The following is a 20,214-nucleotide window of genomic DNA, read 5'->3' on the forward strand; positions in this document are numbered from 1 at the left end:
TCTTTTATTAACAGTAATCTTTTTTTTTTTTCCTGCTGAAACCGTGCACCTCAGATTTGGACTTGAACCCCCGTACCGGGACTCGAACCCAGTCTAAACCCAGATTGGGACTTGAACCCACATGGCCGGGGGCTCACAACCAGCCAGAACCCTGATTGGGACTTGAACCCCTGGTCTTTTAATTAGAATCACCTGGTGTTTGGACTTTACTGAGGCTCAGGTTCTTTGTGTCTCAGCGCAGAAGGAATTCAGCGAGAGGTGCACGGCGAAGCCAAAAAAAAAAAAAAACGTCTTCTGAGTATCTATCACTGATTTTGCAAGGACAGGTATATCGAGATGCTTTCCACTTAGTCACAGAAACTCTGACCAAATGGTATTAAAGGACATCTCATAAGGATCATCTCATTTATTATCTCAACATTAAACTGAATCCAAGGGTAGTGGGGTATGCTGGAAAAGAAGGTTCTTTGCTCTGCCTGAGGTAGGAGATAGATGGGCCCCTGGGATGGACAGCTGGGGCTTGTCAAGTGGAGTAAAACTGAAGCTTTGTTCTCACCCAGACACTCCAAGGACAAAGCTAGTGGCAGAGCCATCTAGGGACAAAGCCCGGCCATGTCACTGAACCATCTCCAGGCCCAGTCAATCCATCAGATAACTGTAGCCCAAGCTAAGATACTTTTAGATTCCTGATTCACAGTAACTGAGATAATAAATGTTTTAAGCTACTAAGTTTTGAGATAATTTGTTATAATCAACTAAGAATTGCATTTGGCTACAACATAGATTCCCCAAACCCAGTGGCTTAACCAGTTTTTCTCTTTATATAAAATAAGTCTGGAGACAGGCAGTTCAGTGGTGATATGATAGCTTCATGATATTTTCTGTATTGTAGGCTGCTTTCTACTTTTGTTCTGGCATCTTAGCATGTGGCTCATATTCTCTGGGTCATCTCACAGCCCCATGTGGTTGCTGGAACTCCTGCCATCACATTTCTACTTTACAGAGGAAGTAAGAGAAAGGGGAGGAGGAAAGAGGAACATTCTAGAAGTTTCACTAACTGACTTATCAGCAGTGAATGGAGGTTGAGAAATATATATATTTTTTAAGCTGGGCACAGTGGTGCCCCAATAATATAAAAGTTCTGTTAGCTCAAGAATGAGAAGACAAAAAAATTCAATTACAAAATAAGCAAAGAGTTTAAACAGACAGTTCCTCACGGAAGATATACAAATGGCCAATGAAAACAAAAAAGATGCTTAACATCTTTAGCCATCAGGGAAATGCAAATCAAAACCACAAAGAAATACCACTTCATATCCACTAGGACAGCTATAATCAAAAACAGGTAATAGCAAATGTTGGCCAGGATATTAGAACCCTCAAACACTGCTGGTGGAAATGTAATGTGGGGCGGCCACTTTGGAAAACAGTTTGGCAGTTTCTCAAAGGATAAATATAGAGTTACCATATGATCCACTTACAATTCCACTTGTAAGGAAAAAATTGCCAATAAACTAGTTGAAATATATGAGGTCTGGTTCTATTTGTAACATTTCATTTCAGACTCCTAGCAAAATACCTGGTACCTAGTAAGCACTCAGTATTCATAGTTGAATAAATTAATATGTTGAAACTGTAAATATTTTAGAATGAAATCTCCACATGGCAAAGAATCATGTCCTCCTTTGGAATCCATTCATTACTGTATGGAATTCAATATCTTGATACTAAAAGTATTTTTTTAATTGATACTGTTTGGGTATATAACCGAGGGAAATGGAAATATTCGGCCACACAAAAATTTGTACATGAACGTTCATAGTAGCATTATTCGTAATAGCCAAAAAATGGAAAGAACCAAATGTCTCTCAACTGATGAATGAAGAAATAAAATAAAATGTGCTATAAACCATACAATGGAATACTGTTCAGCAGTTAAGTGGGATAAGTACTGATACATGCTACAACACAGACGAACTTTGAAAACATAATGCTAAGTGAAAGAAGCCAGACGCAAAGGACCACATGTTGTATAACTTCACTTATATAAACTGTTTAAAAACAGTTCTGTTAGTAAGAAAGATGGGAAGAATGAATATCAGGTAAGAAACTGGCAGTTTCCACCACAGTTAATATTCAGTTCATATAAAGCTCCTACAAATCAATTTTAAAAATTAATGACTTAGCAGGAACATGAAAAAGGACATGAAAAGGCATTTTGTAAAATAAATACAAATACAAATACATAGACATATTAAAAAAAAAAACCTCACCGGGCTTCCCTGGTGGAGCAGTGGTTGAGAGTCCGCCTGCCGATGCAGGGGACGCGGGTTCGTGACCCGGTCCGGGAAGATCCCACATGCCGCGGGGCGGCTGGGCCCGTGAGCCATGGCCGCTGGGCCTGCGCATCCGGAGCCTGTGCTCTGCAACGGGAGAGGCCACAACAGTGAGGGGCCCGTGTACCACACACACACACACAAAAAAAAACACCTCACCAACAATCAAAAATGCAAATTAAAATAATTTTGTGGTTATTTGATAATGGCTATTATTAAAAAGACAAGAAGAACAAATGTTGGTGAGGATGTGGAGAAAAGGTAATCCTCACACACTGTTGGTGGGAATGTAAATTGGTGCAGCCACTATGGAAAACAGTATGGAGGTTCCTCAAAAAATTAAAAATAGAACTACCCTATGATTCAGCAATTCCACTTCTAGGTATTTATCTGAAGAAAACGAAAGTACTAATTCAAACGATATGTGCACCCCTGTGCTCATTGCAGCACTATTTACAATAGCTAGATATGGAAGTAATCTAAGTGTCCATCCATAGATGAATGGATAAAGAAGATGTGTGTGTGTGTGTAGTGGAATATTACTTGGCCATAAAAAAGAATGGATAAAGAAGATGTGTGTGTGTGTGTGTGTGTGTGGTGGAATATTACTTGGCCATAAAAAAGAATGAAATCTTCCATTGCGGCAACATGGATGGACTTAGAGGATATTACGCTAAGTAAAATAAGTCAGACAGAGAAAAACAATACCGCATGATTTCACTTTTATGTGGAATCTAAAAACCAGAACAAATGAACAAACAAAACAGAAGCTGACTCATAGATACAGAGAAAAAACTGGTGGTTGCCAGAGGGGCAGGGGATGGAGGGATGGATAAAACAGATGAAGGGGATTGAGAGGTACAAACTTCCAGCTATAAAATAAATCATGAGGATATAATGTACACATAGGGAATATAGTCAATATTGTACGACTTTGTATGGTGACAGATGGTAACTCGTCTTATTGGGGTGATCATTTCATAATGTATAAAAACATCAAATCACTATGTTGTATACCTGAAACTAATATAATATTGCATGTTAATTGTAACTTTTAAAATGCCATAATAAACTAACCTCCCTGAAAAAAATAATATCGACATATCTATTTTTCAGTCTATTAAGACTGGTAAAGATAAGTACATACACTTTGAACCAGAAACTGCACCTCCTAAGAATGTATTCCACAGAGCCATGTTACTCAAAATGCGGTCCATGGACCAGCAGCCTTGGTATCACTTTAAGGGGCCGGAATCTACATTTTAATGAGCTCCTCAGGCAATTCCTATGCACACTAAAATTTGAGAAGTACTGTTACAGAGTACTCACACCGAAGAGCAAAGATATATCTATGAGGATTTCTATTGCAGGATTGTTTATAATGTTGATAATTTTCTTCAAAGTTAATAAACCTCAACAGTTTTCTGTTGAGTTAAAAATTACAATATAGCTATATAATGGAAGACTTAGAAAACTATAAACAGAGGTAGATAAATGTTTAGTAATATGAAAGATGTCTAAGACATATTGTTAAATGAAAACAATCCAGATGTATGTATGATTGATACCATTTTTGTCTTTTAAAAATCTATATATTAATGAGAGTGGTGCTGAGGGAGATCATGGACTTTTATGTTCTTCTATATGCACATCTCTATTATTTGCTTTTTTTTGTTTTTTGTTTTTGTTTTTTTGCGGTACGCGGGCCTCTCACTTGGTATTTCTTGCCCTTCTTCCCCACCTTTTGCTTCAGGAAATGAGTTTCTTTTGAATTCACAGTACTTCTGCAGTGAGGCTGTCCGGTTCCTTTAAGGTCTCCCATGATGCAATGGCTAGCCCCGCCCCTGTCCCGCCCCTGAGCTCCACTAAGCCTCGCCCACTGGCTTTTTTAGCCCCGGGCCAATTACCGCCCCTCATCCGGGTTCCTAGGACTGGGAAAATGGGCTCGTAACCAGGCAACTACCGGTCCACATGCTTCGCGGCGGATTTTCAGTTCGGTTATTCGCAGCTCTTCTCTCAACGGCTGCCAGCTGCGGGAGGCGAGTGCCCGGCCCCCCCGTTGCCATAACAGCAGTACACAACTCCTCCCTTGCCCTCTACCAAACAGTCCTTCCCTCTCGGGGCCAAGACCTCTCCAGTACAGCTTCTAGTTGAGCAGAACCAGGGTCTGCTCCCCTTTGCAAAGGAGGATTGATTGAGTGGGAGGGTTGGAGGCTGCGCGTCAGTCTGGTGTCCCAGAGGGGACAGGGAAATGGGTCTACGCGGCGTGGGAGAGTTAGAAGAAAGGAGTAGAGCAGGGGTTATAGAGATGGAAGGGGATGGGAGGGGGCGGTAGGGAGGTTTGGAGGAGAACGTGGCTTAAGGCAGAAGTGGGAAGAACTAAGGAGAGGGAAGTCCAGGAAGCTGGACACCGAGCTGCTGGAGGAGTTGGATCCAGCCCCTGAGAAGGGCAGGAAATGTCTTGGGGGTCTGGGAAGGCATCCAAGTGAGAGGGGTCCTTGGTGGGAAGTATGAAGTGGAGGCTGGGAGTCAAAATGAGATGTTCACAGGGATGAGGAAAGAAGCATCGCTGGCAGGAGGTCTGGAGTGATCGGGTGATGAGAGGGGTACCCATTCCTGGAGGTGGGGGAGGGAGCGTTGGCAGACGCTGAGGAGACCTTCTTTCTCAGGGCCGGGACCTAGCTGGATTTGACTCCAGAGCCTTCAGCAGGGAGGACAAATGTCAGATGAAGATGATCTGGAAGACTTTGAGCCAGACCTGGATGGTCTGGAAAGGGAAGACGACGAGAAGGAGACAGAGGAGTGGGAGGACCACAGGAAAGAGGGAGAAGACTCTGAGGAAGTGAGAGCTTGGAAACAGAGGGGGCCGGGATTAAGGGCTGGGGTTAAAGGGATGCCTGAGTCCGCTTCCTCCTGCAGTGGATGTCCACGCCCCTCACAGAGGACATGATGAAGGAAGGGCTTTCTGTGCTCTGCAAGACGGGTAATGGACTGGCCCATGCTTATGTCAAGCTGGAGGTTAAAGACAGGTGTGTTCATGGGGGACCAGAAGAGGTCTGAGGATGTGGGACCTAGTGTCCTTTCTCAGCCTCCATCCTGGGTGTTTCGGCTGAGGTTGGATCTCTGGCATCCTGGACCAGTGAGGAGGGAAGGATAGAGTCTACTTTTCAGGACGCTGTGACTCCCTGTGTCAGAGCTGGCCTGGGCGATTGGAGGCTGTGAGGGTATGGAATGGGGGTGGGGATTCCTGTTGGACTCCCTCACTTGTCTTTCAGAGTGTTGCTTCTCGGCCCTTCACAGACACAAGGTCCCTGCCCACCGTTGAGAACCCACCTACCTTCTCTTCCCCCTCCCCAGCCCTCCCTTCTGTCAGCCACTCTTCTCTCCACTCTAAGCCATCTTCATACTGCCCTCTGCTTTAGTACCTCTGACAGTCCTTGCTGGATTCTTAACCCCGACCCTGGCCTCTACCGTCTCCTAGGGATCTGACAGACATCTACTTGCTGCGTTCCTACATCCATCTGCGCTACGTGGATGTTTCCGAAAACCACCTGACAGACTTGTCCCCACTCAATTACCTCACCCACCTGCTCTGGCTCAAGGCTGATGGCAACCGGCTGCGGAGTGCCCGGTTGAACGAACTGCCCTACCTGCAGATCGCCAGCTTTGCCTATAACCAGATCACCGACACTGAGGGCATCTCTCATCCTCGTCTGGCCAGCCTGGATCTCAAAGGTAGGGCCTTAGGATGGGCCTCACAAGATTCCTTCCTCGCCTGGGGCCAACAGAAGTGGGCAGTGTGGTCCTTGGCTGTGCCACACAGCAATCTGCATTCATTCATTCACTCCTTCAGACACTCGTGATGGTTCACGATGACAGTTCTGTGTGCTGGAGGTGTAGCAGTGAACAAAACAAAGAAAATCCCTATTCTCTTGTAGCTTACATCGTAGGCAGGGGAGGCAGGCAATTATCAGTGATCAGTATTTTATTTTTAATTTTTGGCTGCACTGCGTGGCATGCGGGATCTTAGTTCCCCAAGCAGGGATCAAACCCGTATCCCCTGCAGTGGAAGCATGGAGTCTTAGCCACTGGACCACCAGGGAAGTCCCAATGATCACAATAAATAAGTAAATTTAGGGACTTCCCTGGTGGCGCAGGGGTTAAGAATCTGCCTGCCAATGAAGGGGACATGGGTTCGAGCCCTGGTCCAGGAAGATCCCACATGCTGCGGAGCAACTAAGCCCGCGAGCCACAACTACTGAGCCCGTGCGCCGCTACTACTGATGCCCGCGCGCCTAGAGCCTGCGATCCGCAACAAGAGAAGCCACCGCAGTGAGAAGCCCACGCACTGCAACTAGAGAAAGCCCGTGCACAGTAACAAAAGACCCAACACGGCCAAAAATAAATAAATAAAAAATTTAAAAAATAAGTAAATTTATAAAGCATGTGAAAAGGAGATAAGTGCTATGGAAAAAATCAGGGTAAAGGAAAAGGGGGGAGCAGGGGTGGCGATTTCAAACAGGTTGGTTAGGACAAGTGTCATTGGGAAGTTAACATTTGAGCGAAGACTTGAAGGAGGAGAGGGAGTTACCCATATAGATTGCTGGGCACCCCTCATTCACTCCTCAAAGACTTAGGTGGGCACATCCATCGGGCCCTTGGACCGCCAGACCACTGTCCAGGGCTCCGCAGCTGTTAAGTCTGGAGCCGTCCCTCCTCGTATCCCCTGGCATTAGAGAAGATGATGCAGAGGCTCCCCAAATTCAGGCTCTACTGCTGGACATTTGAAGTGGCCCTTTGAACTCTTGACACCCTCCTTCTCAGGGAACCACATCCACATGGTGACAGGTCTGGACCCCCAAAAGCTGATCAGCCTGCACACACTGGAGCTTCGGGGGAACCAGCTGAACAGCACCCTGGGAATCAACCTTCCTAAGCTGAAGAACCTCTTCCTGGTAGCTCACTGGGTCAGAGGGTGGTTGGCGCTGGGCAGGGGGCACTGTCCTGGGGGCCAGGGTGCCTGGTTCTAGTAGACTCGCCTACTAACTTCATCATCATTATAATTGGTGTCATTTCCCGAGGGCTTGCTTGGTGCCAGATGCTGTGTGGATTCAGAGTCAAAACCGACAAGGTGCTCACCACCTAGCAGGGCTGATGATACACAGTGTGTGGATAATATAGAGACAGTTTGCTTTGATACAGGTAGCGGCACCATGTGCATAACTGAGGTACAGATCAGGCTAAGGAGGCCACTTACGTGCCTCGGCTTTTAGACTCTTGAGTTGCCTCATTCCAGGATGGAGCTGAAGCCGTTTCTCCTCCGTGGAGCAGTGAGGCTCTTGGCCCGGGCGGTGGGTTGAAGAATCTCCTCCTTGATCAGAGGTGGCTGTGCTGGGATGGGCAGTAGGGAGTTGCTGCCGAGCTTTCTCTGGGTTGGCAGCTTCTTCTGGATTCTTTACGCTCTACACGGGTCTCTACCCACCTCCACTCCCCTCCTGTACCCTCTCTACCTCTTAGATTTGCTCTTTTGCTGCATCTCTTTCTGATTTCCTTTCCTCTCCCTGCTCCCCTCTCCCAATCTATCTACCGTATCCTGGGGTCTAGGCCCAGAACCTGTTGAAGAAGGTGGAAGGCTTGGAAAACCTAAGCAATCTCACTACCTTGCATCTTCGAGACAACCAGATTGAAACTCTGAGTGGCTTCTCCAGGGAAATGAAATCACTGCAGTACCTCAACCTGAGGTATGAACCCCCTCCAGGCCCACCTTGCCTCTACCCCTGACCAGGAGCCACCTTTGACCCTATGTTTCTCCCTGGTCCCAATCCCCCAGTTCTAGACCACCCCCAGATTCTCACCTCATCCTCTGTCCTGATCCTCACCCCTCCTGTCCTTACTTTCTTCCGCGTCAGTCCTAATTACAGCACTGAGACCTTTGTAGCCTGAGACCCCTGAATCCCATTCAATCAACCCACATATTGAGAACGTACCATGTGCCAGGCCTTGTGCTGTGTTTCGGGCACCATCTGAAGGAATCAGAGATAGTCCCTGTTCTCAGGGACTCATAGTCTGGCTCCATCCCATAGAAGTTTCCACTGCCCTTCTCCATCTCTTGGGCCCCAATTCCCCTTCCAGTTTCCTGCCTCTCTTCTCCTGAGCCCCACCTGTAAGGGATGGCCCCATACTGCTATAAAACACAAGACATGCTCAGATTTGTTTTTTTTTTCCCCATAAATTTATTTATTTATTTGTTTATTTTTGGCTGTGTTGGGTCTTCGTTGCTGCGCGGGCTTTCTCTAGTTGCGGCGAGCGGGGGCTACTCTTCATTGTGGTGCACAGGCTTCTCATTGCGGTGGCTTCTCTTGTTGTGGAGCACAGGCTCTAGGCGCACGGGCTTCAGTAGTTGTGGCACGCGGGCTCAGTAGTTGTGGCACACGGGCTCAGTAGTTGTGGTGCACGGGCTTAGTTGCTCTGCGGCATGTGGGATCTTCCCGGACCAGGGCTCGAACCCTTGTCCCCTGAATTGGCAGACGGATTCTTAACCACTGCGCCACCAGGGAAGTCCCCATGCTCAGATGTGAGGCGAGAAGAGTATATAAAAGAAAATCTCTAGATGGAAAGGCACTGAGGATCAGGGGCGATTTTCTTGCAGCAACTCTTATCGGATGGAGGATTTTATGTGTGTATCTTTAAGCAAAGATGTAAGGAAATTGCCTCCTTCGTCGACAAAGACAAATCCTCAAGGCTGGCAATGGAAAAAGAGTCTCCAAGTAGGGAGTGGTGGTTGTACCTTGAAGCCCAAAGTCCTGCTTTGACTGCTGGAGCGATCTCTTGCTAATTAGCTCTGCCCCCTTGGTCTGGTAGGGTGCAGGGGGTATTGTTTTCCTGTTAATGGTCTAGACAGGGATAATGGACCTTCCTCAGTGGCTATTTACCAGGGATGTTTGGAAGTAAGGGTGGGGCGGAGGGGTTGTCTCAGTGACTGGGAGGTGCCCCTGGAGCCACAGACCTGCAAGCAAGGACAGTCCAGCCCCCGAGACACACCAGAGTGGTTCAGTGCCTCTCTTGAGATAAGACTGAAACATTTAAGCCTGATTTCACAAAGGCTGAGGCAAGAGCATGAAAGCAATACACAGTATCCTACAGTGAGGTACTGTAGGGGAGGAAGCTTATTCTTCAGGCTGGGAGGCCCCGACCCATCCCCAGCTCCAGGCTCCTTCCTGTGGGAGCACTAAGACAGCACCGTCTCCATGACCCTAGAGCCCATTTCCTTCTCCACTGGCTCGGGTCCTACCTTCTAACCTTTGATTAGGTGTGATGACACAGAAATCTGTCCCTACAAAGGAGGTTCCCCCCTACTCCCCAACTACAAGACAGGGCTGAGACCTAGCTCTGCTGCTCCAAAAAGATAAATATGACACATTACAGAATAGACTGTGGCACCTAGGGATTCCCTGAAGGGCAGAACAGGACAGGAGTAGGGTTACACAGCACCTCTGCAGCAAATCTGGCAGTGCGTGGCAGGCCAGTCCACAGAGGCCATGTTTCTAGAGAAACCGGAGCCCAGTGGCAGACTCCCCCTGAGGGCCCATACCTGGTAGCTGGCCTCCGAAGCCCATCGTTCTCTCATGAACACCTCCCCACCACACCGGCAGGGGCAACGTGGTGGCTGACCTGGGGGAGCTCGCCAAGCTGCGGGACCTGCCCAAGCTGCGAGCCTTGGTGCTGCTGGACAACCCATGTACGGACAAGAACGACTACCGCCAGGAGGCCCTGGTGCAGATGGCGCATCTCGAGCGCCTGGACAAGGACTTCTACGAGGAGGAGGAGCGGGCTGAGGCTGATGAGACCCGGCAGAGGGTGAAGGAGGAGCCGGAGGCTGAGCCCGAGCCCCAGTTGGAACTGGGCCAGTCATCGATCTAGCAGTTCCCCTAGCCTCCAAGGACAGTAAGGAAGGGGGGCAGGGAGGCCAGAAGAGGAGGCCAAGGGCCTGGCAGATGGGAAGGGAAGTTGCTGTAGGAGGAGGTGGGTGAGGAAGGCGGAGGCAAGGAGAACCCTTGGGGAGACCTGGGTTAGGAGTCACGGGTGAGGAGAAAGAACCAGAAGAGCCTGGGAGGAGCTGAGAGAGGCTTAGGAGATACATCCTGAGGCCTGAGGAGTAAGCAAGATGAACGGGGTGGCAGGCGGAGGTGTGGCTGTGGGCTGGGCAGCCACCCCTGATGGGAAATGCTGGGGCGGGGGCACGGCGGGGGCGGGGCGGGGGGCCGTGGTGTATGAGGGTGGCAGCTGGGCCTAGAGAAGAAGGCAGGAGAGGAAGATCCTGCACTAAAGAGCCAAAGCTGAAAATGACAGGACACTGGCAGAAGGAAGAAAGGAGGGCAGAAGGAGGCGGAAAGAGACCGAGGCTATGAGACCAGGGAAGCGTGGCAGCTGGCACTTCAGATGGGGCAGAGGCAGCAGTGGGGGTGCAGTGGGGCCCAGAGGATTGGCTTCTGTCCTCTTCCTCCAGGAGACCAAAGACGCTGGCCCCAAGACTGAGGAGACTCCCAGCTGGGGGGGCCACACCCCCTCTTCCGGAGGCAGAGGACGCCTTCTCTTGCCCCAGGCCTAGGAATTCATCACAGCCTGCCTCCCAGACTCTGTGACGGGCCCCTGGGCGGCGGTGACTCGGCGGGAGCAGCCCTCAGGCAGGCCTGGTGGGAACCAGGCCCGGATGGGCCAGGGGAGGCTTGAAGAATTGGCTGCGGAGGAGCTGCGGAGGCGGCGGCCTGGAGTGTTAGGAACAGTTGTTCGATTTTCCAATAAAGAGACATTTTGATACTCTCGTGTCTGACCGGGTTTGTGAGACTCTGAGGCTGTCACGGGCTTCACTGGCGTGAGGCTGAGATCGTTACTTTCCACGGGGTCGGGGTGTCGGTATGAGCGCGCGTGGGCGGCGGGTGGCTAGGTCCTGGGTGGCCCCCGGCCCCTCCCACATCGCTCTCCTCCTGCCCTCCCCGCCCCATCCCGTCGGTCCCCACCCCCAACCCGCCCGCGCTCCTACGTGTGCGCCTCCGCTGGCGGCTCCTGAATCATCGGGGGCTCCGGGTCACATGCGCCCGCCCGGCCCTATCCGCGCCTCCCCCGCCCGCCGCCCGGGCGCCGCAGCCGCCGCCACCGCCACTCCCGCTCTCTCTGCGCCGCCGCCGCCACCACTGCCAGCGCCACCGACAGCGCCACCGCCACAGGCTGGGTCTGCAGCCCCGAGGTGAAGCCCCGGCCGAGCCCCGCGCCCCTACGGCCCCCTCCCCTCGCCGCCGCGCCCCCGCCCCTCTCCCCGGGCCTCGCGCATCCCTCGCCCCGCGGCGCGGCCCACCTGCGCCGCCCCCCGCGCCCCCCAGGCACCTCCTTCCCCAACCTTCCCGGACCGCTCGTCCCGGTTTCAGGCTGTCGCCCCCCCCCCCCCCCCCCGCGCCCGGCCCCCCCGCCGCCCGCCGCTACCTGCGCCGCCCCCCGCGCCCCCCAGGCACCTCCTTCCCCAACCTTCCCGGGCCGCTCGTCCCGGTTTCAGGCTGTCGCCCCCCCCTCATTCGCGCGCCAGGCCTCTCCGCACCTGTGTCTAACTGCGTCCTTCTCCACCCTCGTCTGCCCCCTCCCCATGCCCCTTTTCGCCTCCGGTTCTGTCCATGATAAGGTTTCGCGGTCTCCCCGGGCTGTGCATTTTTACCCTGGCACGGCCTTCGGCTTCGCATCGGGGAAACGTCTTTCTCACCCTTCCTCGGCATCCGCAGACTTCCTCTAGGCGCCCCTCTCCCACTCCTCTCGCGCATCGCCCGCTCCGCTCGCAGTGTTTCCACCGCACCGGGGAGGGCTGGGAAGAAGGGAGAATTTGTCTAGGGGCCGGGGGAGGACCGGCCCGCTGTGCCTCTCCCCACGGGTCTCTCTTCGTCCTCCTCCCTCCCCACGGCAGCCCCCAGAGACTGAGGACCCTCTCCGCAGACTGTCCATCTCTACTGTCCATCTCTCGGGAAGAGGACGGACATACATTTGGAGGGAGATGGGGACCTTGGAGTGGGGGTTGGAGCGTTAGATTGGGGGGGATGGGGGCTCGGGAGGAGAGGCCTCCCGCTGCTCTTCTGGGCTCCAAGGAGAAATGCAAACCTAGCAGCCGGACCGCCCTGAGGAGATCTGGGGGAACCCCACCAGCCGGCTGCTGAGGGGGTGAGGGAACCACTGCCGTGCCCCTCCCCTCCTCACTGCGGAGTCCTCCCATCTCGTTTTTGATCCTACCCCGCCCCCCACTGCAGTGACCTCCCCTTCCTCACTGCATTGACCTTCTCCTCTCCCCACGGGCGGGGGGGGACCCCTTCTACAGCCGACGACTGCAGCCAGCTCCTCGTCACCCCCCACCCAGTGCAGTAACCTCTTTCCCATCCCTCCCAGCCGCCCAGCCTTTGGCCCCTCCCACTGGTCTCAGGCTCCACCCCTCCAAGCCTCTCACCTTTCTCCTTCCTTCCCTTCCACCCAAGGAGATCCCAGCCATCATGTCCATTGAGAAGATCTGGGCCCGGGAGATCCTGGACTCCCGTGGGAACCCCACGGTGGAGGTGGATCTCTACACTGCCAAAGGTAATGGGCAGGGCCTTCCCACAGCCCCCACGCTGGCTTTGCCCTCGCCTGGCATGGGAGGCTCCCCGGGGATTCCCAGTGGGGATGGGGTGCTGGGCCAGGCTCACGAGCCTGGAGCGGGGCGGGGTGTGGATCCTCCTCGTCCAGGGGAGCCAGGGTAGGCCGGTCTCTGTGTGCTAGTTTAGCGTGTGATACACACCCTGCCTCTGCCCTCTGTGTTCGCCGTGTGTGCGTGTGTGTACCGTGTGCGCGTGCACCATGTGTGCTGCCTGCATAGCTTCATCTCTGTGGGTTCCCACTTGCGCATGTGGGACCTCAGTTGGGTGGATGAGGAGGCCACTGCTTGTGCATCCGCCTCCGTGCGTGTGGCCGGGTCGGGGGGCGGGGGGTTGTTAAGGAGCGCTGTTGGAAGAAGGCTGGATGCGGCTGCAGGGGCGGAGAGCTGGAAGGCTGAAGAATCCCTGGTCCCCGTGGTGTCCTCTCTCTGCATCCTCATTCCACGTTCCCCTCCCAGGGCTTTTCCGGGCTGCGGTGCCCAGTGGAGCCTCCACTGGTATCTATGAGGCCCTGGAGCTAAGGGATGGGGACAAACAGCGTTACTTAGGCAAAGGTGAGGCCCTTTGTCTTCTCCCGGCTCTCCACTGGGGACCTCCCACCAGCCCTCTTCCTGCATGCCCTCCCCCCACCTTTTCTCTTCTGGCCCCTCCTGGCCTGAGCCGGCCTGACCTCTCCACCTCTCCCTAGGTGTCCTGAAGGCAGTGGACCACATCAACACCACCATCGCCCCGGCCCTCATCAGCTCAGTGAGGCCCGCTCTTTGCTGGGGGTGGGGACCAGGGTCCTGGAAGGAACCCTGGATTAGGGGAGGATGAAGGAGAGGGAGAAAGGCCCACCTCTTGGGAATCATGGTTACCGGGGAAGGATGCCCCCTGCTCCCATGGAGCTTCAGGTCCCCTAATCCAGACAGGCCGCCATTGCAGGAACCTGGTTGGACCCTGGCTAGATGTGAGCCTGTGTGTGGATGTAGGGGGCCCTCTGGCTTAGGGTCCAGCCTTCATCCTGGCTTTGGGTGATGGAGGCTCTGCTCACAGGGTCTCTCTGTGGTGGAACAAGAGAAGCTGGACAACCTGATGTTGGAGTTGGATGGGACTGAGAACAAGTGTAAGCAGGGGCCGGGAGAGAGTGGGGGTGGGGAGGGAACTCACGGAGCAGATGGAGAACTGAGGGGCCAGCGCTGTGGGGGCTTCTTAGGAAGGATGACCTGGGACTTCCCTGGAGGTCCAGGGGTTAGGACTCCCCGCATGAGCTTCCACCGCAGGGGCCACGGGTACGATCCCTGGTCGGATCCTGCATGCCGCGAGGTGTGGCCAAAAAAAAAAAAAAAAAGAGAAGGATGACCCGAGGAGGACTAGCCCTTCAAGAAACCATGAGTTTAACGCCAGCGGGAGGGGAATGACATTAGACGGAAGGGAGAACTTTGCAGCATAAGGAGGGGGGGGTTGGTGGCAGGTAGTCTGCGGTCTCAGGGATGTTTAGCAATAGCGCCGCTCTCTGCCCTTTCCAGTCACCTCCCCTCGCCACCCGCCACTATTTTCAGGAGGGGATGGATGAGGTGTTGCAGGAGTGGAGAGGGAGGAGTGGGGGGTCTCCTTTACTGGCTCCTTTTGGGGAGTATAGGTGGAGGTGAGGCCTGGAAGGGGAAGGGGACGTGTTTGCTCAGTGCCTTCCTCTGTAATCTCCCAGCCAAGTTTGGGGCCAATGCCATCCTGGGTGTGTCCCTGGCCGTGTGTAAGGCAGGGGCGGCCGAGCAGGAATTGCCCCTCTACCGCCACGTCGCTCAGCTGGCCGGGAACTCGGACCTCATCCTGCCTGTGCCGGTGAGACTAGGACCTGCCCCTCCCCGGGGTGGGTGGGGAGGGGGTTTGAAGCCTTGTGAGGACTGGTGGGAGGAAAGTGATGGGGCGCAGCTAAAGAGAAAGGATGCGGACGGGGGACCCTGAGTCCAGGAAGCTGGAGGAAGTCTGGGATTTGGGGTTGACACTCCCAGGGGTGGAGAGGGACGTGCTCTGTGACTTTTCTGTCCTCCTGTGGCTCCCAGGCCTTCAACGTGATCAATGGGGGCTCCCATGCTGGGAACAAGCTGGCCATGCAGGAGTTTATGATCCTCCCAGTGGGCGCTGAGAGCTTTCGGGATGCCATGCGACTCGGGGCGGAGGTCTATCACACACTCAAGGGCGTCATCAAGGACAAGTATGGCAAGGATGCCACCAACGTGGGAGATGAAGGTGGCTTTGCCCCCAATATCCTGGAGAACAGTGAAGGTGAGGCCAGGAGCCCCACTCCTAGCTCTAAGTCTCACTCCATCCCGGGACATCAGGAAGGGCCACACATTTCACCAAGTCCCGAGGAGGCTGCGTGAGGTTCCCTGAGCTAATTCCAAGAGGTTCCATTCCTCGGAGTGGGTGGCAGAGGGCCTAACAAATTCACATGCAGGCCTAAGAGGACATTCTTTAGCCACCCAGCCAGATCTGTGAGCATCTGCACGTTCCCACTGGAGCTCCTGGGGATGCTGGGAGATGGTCTAGGTGACCTGCGGGACCCACCCCCACCCTTAACTCCGATGGATCCTCAGTTTGATGAGACACACCATACGCCAGGGAATCGACTCCAAATCTATCCCATTCCCACCCCAACCTCTTAGACTTCTAGGATTTCTAGTCTTTCTCTGCCCTGGGAGAAACCTTATAGTGAAGAGAAACTATACAGGCAGGTAGTGGCTAAGAGTTAACTTTCTGGGGCTAAATTGCCTGGATTTGAACCTTGACTTGAAGAGTTACTGGCTGGTGATCTTGCTCACTTAACTTCTCTGTGCTTGTCTTTCTCACCTGTAAAGTGGGAATAACCACAGTATCTACCTCTTAGCATTATTGTGAAGATTAAATGAGATCATATGTGTAAGTGCTCAGGTGACATAGTTAAGCCCTCAGTAAATTACAGCTATTTAAAACAAAACAAACAAACAAACAAACAAAACTACGAGACTTCCCTGGTGGTCCAGTGGTTAAGAGTCCACGCTTCCAAGGCAGGGGCTGCGGTTCGATCCCTGCTAGGGGAACCAAGATCCCACACACCGTGCGGCGCGCCCAAAACAAAAACAAAAACAAAAAAAATGATTATTAACACAATTCCATTCCTCTGCCTTCCTAGAAGGTGGTCTGCTTGTCGCAGACCTGGGACTAACCCCCAAACAGCCTTAACCAGACCTCTCCCTAGCAACAGGCCTCCACTTCTGTTCTGAATTTCTTTCTTTCTCTCATTCCTCCTCGCCCATTGTATTCCATCCCCAGCCTTGGAGCTGGTGAAGGAAGCCATTGACAAGGCTGGCTACACAGAAAAGATCGTCATTGGCATGGATGTCGCGGCCTCGGAGTTTTATCGTGATGGCAAATACGACTTGGACTTCAAGTCTCCCGCTAACCCTTCCCGATACATCACTGGGGGCCAGCTGGGGGCCCTCTACCAGGACTTTGTCAGGGACTATCCTGGTGAGAGCAAGGCCTGTGGCAGGGGGGAGGGCAGGGGGCAGGCAGGGATGTGTCGGGGGCAACTCTGGCCCTTACGGGGGTGCTGACCCGGGTGCCAGGGAGAGATGTCCTGAGAAGAACCTGAGAACCAGGGATGGGGTGAAGGAGCCCCCTGCAGAGGTTGGGCTTTGGATGTCGTGTAATTGTGCAGGTACCTGTGGTGAATCTGTTCCATCTGCTCTGGATCCTGATTAAAGTCATGATCTCTGAAGCTGCTGGGATCAGGGGGCGGGTTGGGGAGGAACCAGGCATGGTGAGAGGGTGACTGGAACTAGCACAGCTCAGGATCTTTGGTTGATCAAACTGGATGCTGGGGAATTCCCTGGCGGTCCAGTGGTTAGGACTCTGCACTTTCACTGCCGAGGGCACGGGTTCAATCCCTGGTCAGGGAACTAAGATCCCATAAGCCACCAGTGTGGTGGCCGGATGCTGGGTGCTGAATGGAGCTGGACGTCATGTAGATGAGGAGGTGCTGAATCACCCTCTCTAGGTCCCCCAATGGCTTTTACCCCTGGATGGAGGCAGTTCCTGAGACAGAGCGAGAGAAAATAGACATAAATTACAGAATGAAGTTTTTAGAATAGCAACGAGGAAGGGCTTCCTGGTAGAAAATGGGGAAATACGAAGATAGGTTGTGAGAAAGTTTCTAAACTCTTGTTTTTTTGAAAGGTTTTATGAAAGAATCAAGAAGCAGTCCGGGCAGGCTTATTTCGGGGGAAGCAGGGGTGAGGAGGCTGAATTGGCCAGGGGGTCTGACCTGTCCATGCAGGGAATCTAAGCGGGGTGTCCCTGCCTGACTCAGGGCCTCCGCATCTCTCTCCCGACAGTGGTCTCCATTGAGGACCCCTTTGACCAGGACGACTGGGCTGCCTGGTCCAAGTTCACAGCCAACGTGGGGATCCAGATTGTGGGTGATGACCTGACGGTGACCAACCCAAAGCGAATCGAGCGGGCCGTGGAGGAGAAGGCCTGCAACTGTCTGCTGCTGAAGGTCAACCAGATCGGTTCGGTGACCGAAGCCATCCAAGCGTGAGTGCCCGCCGTCCCTGACTCAGCCCGTTTCTGCAGGATGCCTCTCACCAGTGCTCCCAGCCCAGTCTTGCCCACAAGTGCTGAAGGGGGCAGGGAACTGGAGTCAGTTTCACGGCTCCCCTGGTTCGGCTCCCTCCACCCAGCTTCCCTGCTCCCCTCCCAGACAGCTTCCCTCCAGATGTTTCTTGACCAACATAGGGGATGAGAAGAGGGTGCGGGCGTGAGGGGCTGGGGCTCAGTGCTGCTGTACGGATGCAGGTGCAAGCTGGCCCAGGAGAATGGCTGGGGGGTCATGGTGAGTCACCGCTCGGGAGAGACTGAGGACACGTTCATTGCGGACCTGGTGGTAGGGCTGTGCACAGGCCAGGTGAGCGCCAGGGAGCCCTTTGTGCAATTGGTGGGTTCTAGGCTCAGGCGGCTCTCTCCTTCCAGGTGTTTGTGGGTGTTGGGGGAATTTCAAGGGAGTATAAGTTTTCTTTCACGGGGCAAAGGGCGGCCACTGAGCTGCTTATCTTTTGGGGTGTTTCAGATCAAGACTGGTGCCCCATGCCGTTCTGAGCGTCTGGCTAAGTACAACCAGCTCATGAGGTGAGGGAACCCGGGGAATGGAAGCCCAGGGCCCAGGGGGTTATAAGCTGTGTTTCTCCACCATTTCATCTCCAGTGCCCGGGGCCTGGAGAACAAACAGTAGGCATCCAGAAAATACTTGGTTTTGATTGATGGGTTTACAGAGAGCCTGATGGACAGCCCATGGAAAGCCAGGGAACGCCCTCGCTCAGGCCAGGACCCGGGAGCAGGTGGTGCGAGGGGCTTGGAGGATGGCGGCCCCTGCGAAGGGGGGGACGGTCCTCCTGCTTCCCTGTTTCCTTTCTGACTCACCTCTCTCAGAATCGAAGAAGAGCTGGGGGACGAAGCTCGCTTCGCCGGACATAATTTCCGCAATCCCAGCGTGCTGTGATCCCTCTACCTGCCTGGAGACTTGCAGCCCCTCGCCCGTCCTCCTGGAACCTCTTCTTTCCGGTCCTGCTCGAAATTTCACCCCAGACACCCCGGCTGACCTGCTGCTCTGCTCCTTGGCTGGTCCAGCCCCCGCTGTCTCCGCTCTCGCCCGCTCTGGGTCCCACACTCTCCACTCCTTCCTTCCTCTTCTCCCTCCTCAAAAACTGGCCATGGACTGAGGATGTAAGGGCATCCACGGAAGACCGATCAGGGTCTGTGCCCGAGCGTCAGGGTTGGTTGTTGCGCTGTGTAGAGGGGCCACGTGTCATGTGTGCTCTGCGCTGGGTCTGTTCGTTTCCAGGTTGCGTACGAGGCAGGAACTGCGCGGTGCTGAGTGGAGGGGAGCGCTGGCTGCGTGCTCAGGCCTGGCCTAAGGCACTGATGTATTATTTATTCATTTATTTATTTTTCATTCATCCTGTTAATGATTCACTTCCTCATAACTCCAGGGCCAGAAACTGGCCTGACTGGACGGGACCATGTGTCTGTATTTCATGTGACTGTAGAGTCTGAGATGGCCTGGGGTGGGGGTCTTGCGGGAACGGGAAGGGTCACAGAAAGGGGCCTCGATGAGGGTTCCTGTGTGTGTGCCAAGCCTTAGCCGCAGCCTGGCTCGGTCCAGAGGTGGGGCTGTGTGCCCGGGGCTCCTCCCGCCCCTCTCTCCCCAGCCCGATTCCCCCTCGTTCTTCCTGCAGCTGCACCTGAGCTCCACCCCACTCCCCCGTGCCGGGTTCCGCAGCTGCCAGCGCTTCTGTGGTGTTGAAATGAGCACCGCCGTTAAAGTCTGAGTCACCGTGTGTCACCGTGTCTGAGGAGTCTTACTCTGTCCACACGAGGGGAGAGGAGATGGGGCTCCTGGAAGTCGGCGAAACTGGATAGCGGAGCTGGGGAGGGCACAGAAAGAGGAAGAAACCCACCAAATAGGCCAGGAGGATGGCATTGCCTACCTCACCCTGGCCGGGTAGGGAGGGAGCGCATTGCCCTGCCTTGTCAGCAGTAAGCCTGGCCCCAGGACCCAGATGAATTAGGGGTTCTTAGCCTGGGGTCCCAGAGTTCCTAAAAGTATCAAAAATTGTGTGTGTGTATATGCATTTTTGGAGAAAGGGATCCAAAGGGTTTGCAGATTCACCAAGGGCCTTGACCAGAGAAGGGATAAAGCTGTGGGCTGGAGCAGCTCCGGTACTGGGCCTCTCCCGGACCAAGTCCTGGCTGCTTCTGGGATGGACCAGCACTGCCTGGGCAGCACCCCTTGCAAGGTGGGGACCCGGGGAGGAAGGGATGGTACGAGGGAAGAATGGTACTGGGGGTACGGAAGCCTGAGGAAACAGCCTTCCAGTAAACTGGAGATTCAGGACCTGGGGTGCTCAACGGGCCCCTCCCTGGGTCAGCCTGCGAGAAGGGTGCCAGTGTGTGGCTGGGGAGACGCACTATCACCCTTCGGCTCCGGCGGAGCCCCAGCATTGAGATGGGAACCCAGGAACCACCGGGGAGGAGGGGGCGGGGGGGAGGAGGGGGGCGGAGCCTGATCCCCGGGCGGAGCCGGCAGGGGCTGTGGGAAGCTGTGGCCACTAGAGGGAGTCACGCTTCTGTCGGCTGTTGACTGCACTGGCTCCAGGGCGAGGGTGGGAGGAATTGCGAGGCTGCTCCCTCTGTGGGCC

At 53.9% G+C, this 20,214-nt stretch overlaps 2 protein-coding genes and 1 long non-coding RNA gene across 9 annotated transcripts; 2 read left to right on the forward strand and 1 right to left on the reverse strand.

The window, feature by feature from the left end:
• Positions 1 to 4,303: 4,303 nt before the first annotated feature.
• On the forward strand, positions 4,304 to 11,309 carry LRRC23 (leucine rich repeat containing 23). 2 transcript variants are annotated; one of them, XM_028483678.1, is made up of 7 exons: positions 4,304 to 4,375; positions 5,006 to 5,178; positions 5,256 to 5,365; positions 5,818 to 6,071; positions 7,161 to 7,291; positions 7,941 to 8,077; positions 9,989 to 11,309. In XM_028483678.1, the coding sequence occupies exons 2-7, from the start codon at positions 5,056 to 5,058 to the stop codon at positions 10,254 to 10,256; spliced, it is 1,023 nt and encodes a 340-aa protein (XP_028339479.1). In that variant the 5' UTR covers positions 4,304 to 4,375; positions 5,006 to 5,055; the 3' UTR covers positions 10,257 to 11,309. The 2 variants fall into 2 exon arrangements, with proteins under 2 accessions (XP_028339479.1, XP_054938239.1); XM_055082264.1 differs by lacking the exon at positions 4,304 to 4,375 and having other exon boundaries at positions 4,783 to 5,178; positions 9,989 to 10,280; positions 10,843 to 11,309.
• LOC129391804 (uncharacterized) lies at positions 8,121 to 12,902 on the reverse strand. Its single transcript, XR_008616511.1, has 3 exons — positions 12,814 to 12,902; positions 12,085 to 12,183; positions 8,121 to 8,851 (listed from the first exon to the last, which is right to left on the reverse strand). It is a non-coding gene; the product is annotated as an uncharacterized lncRNA (long non-coding RNA).
• On the forward strand, positions 11,449 to 19,353 carry ENO2 (enolase 2). 6 transcript variants are annotated; one of them, XM_028483674.2, is made up of 12 exons: positions 11,449 to 11,580; positions 12,842 to 12,941; positions 13,456 to 13,551; positions 13,686 to 13,744; positions 14,033 to 14,102; positions 14,685 to 14,818; positions 15,040 to 15,262; positions 16,289 to 16,486; positions 17,353 to 17,554; positions 17,816 to 17,924; positions 18,087 to 18,145; positions 18,289 to 19,353. In XM_028483674.2, the coding sequence occupies exons 2-12, from the start codon at positions 12,857 to 12,859 to the stop codon at positions 18,488 to 18,490; spliced, it is 1,437 nt and encodes a 478-aa protein (XP_028339475.1). In that variant the 5' UTR covers positions 11,449 to 11,580; positions 12,842 to 12,856; the 3' UTR covers positions 18,491 to 19,353. The 6 variants fall into 6 exon arrangements, with proteins under 6 accessions (XP_028339475.1, XP_023985053.1, XP_028339476.1 ...); XM_024129285.3 differs by having other exon boundaries at positions 11,452 to 11,580; positions 18,446 to 19,353; XM_028483675.2 differs by lacking the exon at positions 11,449 to 11,580 and adding an exon at positions 12,175 to 12,533.
• Positions 19,354 to 20,214: the final 861 nt, after the last annotated feature.

The sequence above is a fragment of the Physeter macrocephalus genome, unplaced genomic scaffold (genome assembly GCF_002837175.3).
Source record: "Physeter macrocephalus isolate SW-GA unplaced genomic scaffold, ASM283717v5 random_55, whole genome shotgun sequence".
Taxonomy (NCBI): domain Eukaryota; kingdom Metazoa; phylum Chordata; class Mammalia; order Artiodactyla; family Physeteridae; genus Physeter; species Physeter macrocephalus.